We start from the raw sequence: 6,000 nt of genomic DNA, 5'->3' as shown, positions 1-6,000 counted from the left end.
ACAAAAAAAAAAAAAGAAAGAAATGAATCAGTGTTAAGAATAAAGATCTGAAGTAATAGTGAAAGGATCATTCTTCCAACCTTTTACTGAAACAGGCAATAAAGTTTGAATAAAAATAGTTGAGGAAGAATTCAGATGGTCTTACCCGTTGTTTTGGATGATGTTCCTGAAGCAAGACTTAAAGGTCATATTGGGAGGCAAATGTTGAAATAAGAGATCTTGAAGGATGTCCAGGTTATTTTTCCTGTTGCTGAGACAGAATACCTGACACTCAAAGTTAAAGGAGGATAGGTTTATTGTAGCTCACAGCTTGTAGAAGTTTCATTCCATAATTGACTGGCTCCAAAGCAGGGTGGCATGGCAGACAGGCATCACAGAGGAGAAACAGTTCATGGTGAGCATAAGGCAGCAGAGTAGCAGGCAGCAAGAGACAAGCAGTGACACCAGCAGGCCTTTTTTTGTCCCTTATATGCTATCCAGGCTACATGCCCTTAGGACAGGTAGCACTCACACCCAGAGTGAGCCTTTGCATTATCCACACCCAGAACTATGCCAAACCAATCAGTGGACTAATTTAGCAATCACATACCCTTAATCCCAGCACCACCCACTTAATCCTAGCATCACATACTGTAGGACTAGCCACTTCTGAAAAGCCCCGCCTATAAATGCATGAGGCTTTGGAAGGACATCTAGACACAAACCATAATAACTTTTCCAGAAAAGTATGCAAGGAGTATGCAAAAGAATTTATGGACATCTCTATAGTGTAATCAGGTCTTCTTAGTAACACAAATACACTTGAATGTGACTTTGTCACGCAGCAATCAACAGCCAGAGTGAAAATACAGGGATTGAATAAATGGGGAGATCCAGTATTATTGCACTTCAGTATTCATGTCACAGGCAAGTGGGGCCAGCATTGGAAGGCGCTGTGAGACTGACTGAATTAATAGTTGAATTGTTGGAATGTGGTGTCAAAAATGAATAGGAAAGAAAGCAAAGCCAGAAAAGAGGTGATAATGTAGGAGAAAATGGAGAGTTCCAGGAATTGGAAGTCTTAAAAAGAAAAACAAAAGGAAAGAAGAATATATACACTAGGGGAAACAGAGAGAGAGAACAGTGATTATAGAAGTTTTGATGTGGTAACAGAATTCTAATGTGGAATATTTCAGAGGAGGAACAGTTCTGCTTTTGACAAGGATAAGAATGTAGCATGAGTTTGGGTGGCTGGAATCAGGTACACATGAAGTTCTTAGATGTGAATAAGGACAAGCAAGTATGAAGTAAGTATATAGGGTAAAAAATCCTGGGATATTACCTAGGACAAGGTCACAAAGAAATCAGGTAAATAATAAGAAAAGAAAAGGGAGTGTATTTGGATGGCATAAGTTTCAAAAGTATTTTATATATAAATAAAGAATACGGTTTTAAAATTCTTAGTGAATTTTTGAGAAATAATAACTTTTTGGGCCAGGGATTTAGGTCAGTGATGCCGCAGCCTGTCTGGCAAGGACAAGGTCCTGAGTTCAATCCCTGGTACCAAGAAAAAAAAAAACTTTCTTCCGTGCTTAGGAATATAGCTTATGAGGGTAAAAAGTGAGAAATCTCAGGTTGTCTGTGTTGGGAGTGGGGTCTTGGGGGTACATGCAAGGTTTGAAAGGCAGAATGTGTGAGGTACAAGGGCCCATAAAGTCCCTAAGAGCAACAGGAAAATATTTCATAGTGAATCTTAGTACAGTGATAGGAGGAGAGTGCATGTTGTTCTGTTTGGATACAAGTAAAAGAAATATTAGAAAGGGTTGTCAGGGAAAGAGGAAGATGAGAAGCATGGTGGTGCTCAAGACCCTAAATTCCTGAGCTATTTCACTTCAATCAGTTTGGCCAGAGATCCCAGGTGCCCCAAAGCTCTCTGTGCTTTCCCAACCTGCTGTCTTTTTGCTCAGTGGCCCCTAAGAAATTAAGAGAAAATAAAGTCATGCTATTACCTTGAGAGGGATGGAACAGAAGCCAGTCCCTTGGAATATAGCTAAACAGGTTGGGATGTTAGAAGCATGTTTCAGTTCTTCCTTTTGAATTTCTGTTGTAAATGATGATTCCGTGTGGCCGCTCAGAACTGACTGCAAGTGAAGAGAAGCTTACTTACCTTTTCTCTGTTTTCAGCACTTCTTTATTGTCTTAATTCATTGGGTCTTATGTCTCATATTAGGCATTGTAGATATTTATTACATAAATACATGAATCCATAAATGTCTCAAAGAGAAAACTGAAAATTCAACCTCAAGGGGGAAGAGTGGCATGATATATGTAAATTTAAAATGTAAACAAAATAACAAGAGTCACCAAAGGGCTTGGGTGGGATAGACTATCACCACACATGCGTGAGTTTCACGAGAGAAAATTAGCTAATTGGGTTTCCAACTTCTGTGAAATTTAGCCTTGGGTGGGGTCCTTCATGTCAATATAAAAACAATCTGGCCACATTTAGCTTCCTAGGAAGAACTAGGCTCACCACAAGAAAGGCTCTTAGATAAGTTCTGGTGATGGACATTTGGGCTGTTTCCAAGACTCTTACAAACTGTGGATCACATCTTTCAAAATATGAGCAATAAGATAAATCAAACACATTTGTCTACAGAAAAATCTTTTCTGACGGGAAACACTGTAATTCCTGTTTCATGGAGGAAACTAGGTGACACAGTGAATGTCATATCGAGCTACAGGTTGTTAAAGATACAAAACATTTTCTCTCACGACTCTATCCAAAATCATGGACTATAATGCTACACTCTATAGCCATGAGCTCAGGATCACAGAAGGGTAAAGAGAAACATAGAAAACAGAGCTTTCATGATCCAGATATGTTGTTTTTCTAATGATAAAGAAGAGTAGAGGCTGTGGATGAATGGATGCGAGTCCCCCCACTAACTTCAGGCTCAACCCCCTGAAGTTTTCACAGCTCTTTTCTACGCAGCTTACTTAACCTGCTGTAGAGCCATCAGTGGAGTTGCTATTCTCTCGGCTTGAATGTATTTTCCTGCTCTGATTACTCACTCTCACAACGTGGGTACACGTTCTCCCCGTGACAGGTGCGTTTCGGAAGGTGGCTGATAGAAGGGAGTCCCTACGTGGTCCTCTTTGACATCGGCTACTCCGCCTGGAACCTGGACAGATGGAAGGGCGACTTCTGGGAAGCGTGCAGTGTTGGGATCCCCTACCACGACCGGGAAGCCAATGACATGCTCATTTTCGGGTCTTTAACTGCCTGGTTCCTAAAAGAGGTACTGTTTACTATACAGGAGTGCAACAAAGGAGTGAACGGTGGTGTTCACCCAGCAACAACGCCAGCAACTTGAGATTAAGTTCATTTTGAGATCAGGCCATTACTGATAAACCTAATACATTTTAAAGGAATTCAAAGAAATGTCCAGCATTTCTCAACTAAATACCAGCCTTTGAAACAAAGTAATAATGTTTTCTAATGTTTATCTCAAAGAAGATTTAAAAGGGATGCTATATCTAAATATCCAATTCTGTTACCCGTTGTATAGATGATATATAGTAGATTCAAAAGAAAGAGGGATAGCACATGTCATTCTCCAAACACATGAATTCTAGAATCTTGGGTGAAGAAAAAAATACTTGAAATATTCTGTTTTGTTTATAGATGCAGGCTTGTGCAACTGAAGTGGCTTCCAGATATTTTCATTATTTGCTAAGAGTTGAAAGGTCTCAGCAGTGACTTAGGAGTTCTTTGCAGTAGACTATTATATATATAGATATAGACGTAGGTATGTAGATACACATGCAAGACCATGCATGCCTGTAATGGTAGCACTCGAGCTGAGAGACTGAGGCAGAAGGATGGCAAGTTCGAGCCCAGCCTGGGAAACTTAGCAACTTAGTGAAACTTCTTCAACATTAAAAATAAAAAAATAAAATAATAAATGGGGCTGTGGCTTAGTGTGAAGGCCCTGGATTCAGTTCCCTCTAAATAAAAAAGAAATGAAGGAAGGAAGGAAAAGAGGAAGGAGGGGAGGAGGAAGGAGGGAAGGAGGAGGGAAGGAGGAAGGAAGGAGGCAAGAAGGAATCAGGGAGAAAGAAAGGAAGGAGGGGAGGGAAGCAGAGAGAGAAGGAGAGAGAGAGAGAGAGAGAGAGAGAGAGAGAGAGAGAGAGTTCTTATGCACAGTTCTTATTAAATGAGCCAAGCCTGAATTTTCTTGACTCCTCCAAGCATAGCAGTAGGATTTCTGTGCATCTCTTTTACCTAGACAAAAATAATAAATAAATAATATAGTGAAGGGAGAGCATCTTTGGCATCAGGAGAGAAGTCTAAAGACAAACAAATCACAGAATCCTGTGTTAGGAAAGTGTTCCTTTACACAGTCTTTTCCTTCTGAGGAAGTCTTATGCTGACACCTTAGAGGGCTATCTGGAATTGGAAAGGAAGATGGGTGGCATTATGGTTATGTCTGGATGCCCCCCAAAGCCTCATGGGCATAGGTGGGGCTTTTTCAGAGGTGGTTGGTTTTAGATTGTGTGATGTTGGAATTAGGATATGTGATTACTAAATTAATCCACAGATTGTTTGGGCACCACCCTAATCCAGGTAGCCTGCACAGAGTACAGAAAGGGTAGAAAGAAACTGCTGCAACCCCTCAATTGCTTGCTTTTGCTGTCTTCTGCCTGCCATGAACTGTTTTTATTTCTATGATGCCCCTCTGCCAAGCCACCTTGTCTTGGACTGAAGCCTCTACAAGCTGTGGGTGTTGGGTATTTGTTCTCAGCAATGAGAGTAGTAGCTAACATAGGTGGGCAGTCCTTTCACTTTAAGTTGGCCATAGTGTAGGAGAAGACAGGTGAAGGCCCTGTCCCAGAAGAAACTGTCCCAGGGACGGAAGGGCTGCCCAGTCTAGCACCAGTCAGTGGAACCAACTCTTCCTCTTCAGTTTTCAGCCCTGAACCAGTGCCCCAAGGCTAAGGCCAGCCACCAAGTGTGCATGTGTGTGTGTGTGTGTGTGCGTGTGCATGTGCATGTGTGTGTGTGTTTCTCGTTACTTTTTCTCATAAGGGAAACAGAAGAGAGAGAGAAAGAAGAAAGTAAGGCTGTCCATTTTTTTCTAAAATAAAACAGCTTGGAAATAAATTTTTTCTTTGGTTCAAAGGGTTAATGGAGACTGAAAAAAAAAATCCAAGTTAACTTGTGTGTGCTTCCACTTGTGTGAGCTGTTTAGAGCTTCAAGGAGCTTTTTGAAGTATGGTTACCTTGAAACTCAGAGAGCTTAGTGTCGAAGATAGTGGATCTCAAAGAGTGTTTTTGTGCTTTTTTTTTTTTTTTTTTTTTTTTTTTGGTGCCAGGGATCAAACTCAGGACCTTGCAAGGCAAGCTCGATGCCACTGAGCTAAATCCCCAGCAAGGAAAGAAGGGAATGAAATTAACATGAGAAAATGGAAACAAAGCCTTTGTAAACAGGGAAGGAGGAGGGCTGAAAGGTGGGCAGGAGAATGGGGAAAACAATAAGAACCAAGATAGATTAGTCAAGGTACGCATTTCTAGTGATGAATGTCATTGTATTGTATATCTAAAATACACCAAGATAATTAATTTTTAAAAAGAGCGTTTTGTTGGATCACTAGAATGCTCTGCAAACTTGAAAAAATGCAAATTCCTACCCCCAGCCCAGCATACTGAATAGATTATCTGGAGATAGGATCCAGATAGGTAGGAGGCTTTAGCTGGCTTTCCTGGGGTGCTGGGGCACGCTAGTGTGAGAGACACTGTCTCATGTTCACTCCCCACACTTAGCAGCTGTCTGCTCAGCTGCTTAAGCTTCAATGCTTTGCTATTCTCTTCAAGAAGAAAGAGGCCAGCTACCAGGGGGATGCAGTGTGAGTGTTAACTTTTTTGTTTGCAGGGGTGAAACAAGCTAACTTTAAAGCCAAAAGCCTGATGTCCAACCTGGCTCAGTGCAGTGGAATTGGATCTGGGCCCAGGGTTGT

At 41.2% G+C, this 6,000-nt stretch overlaps 1 protein-coding gene across 2 annotated transcripts in view; it reads left to right on the top strand.

The window, feature by feature from the left end:
• The window catches only part of Gys2 (glycogen synthase 2), a 55,492-nt gene that overhangs the window by 14,054 nt on the left and 35,438 nt on the right, over positions 1 to 6,000 (top strand). For both annotated transcript variants that reach the window (XM_010615619.3, XM_019206312.2), the window contains exon 3: positions 3,090 to 3,281. In XM_010615619.3, the coding sequence (XP_010613921.1) occupies positions 3,090 to 3,281 (192 nt within the window). The remainder of the gene's footprint in view (positions 1 to 3,089; positions 3,282 to 6,000) is intronic.

Source organism: Fukomys damarensis, unplaced genomic scaffold, assembly GCF_012274545.1.
Source record: "Fukomys damarensis isolate Sample0158 unplaced genomic scaffold, DMR_v1.0_HiC HiC_scaffold_19, whole genome shotgun sequence".
Lineage (NCBI taxonomy): Eukaryota > Metazoa > Chordata > Mammalia > Rodentia > Bathyergidae > Fukomys > Fukomys damarensis.
The sequence above is the reverse complement of the archived record's forward strand: the minus strand, read 5'-3'. Positions and strand labels throughout refer to the sequence as shown.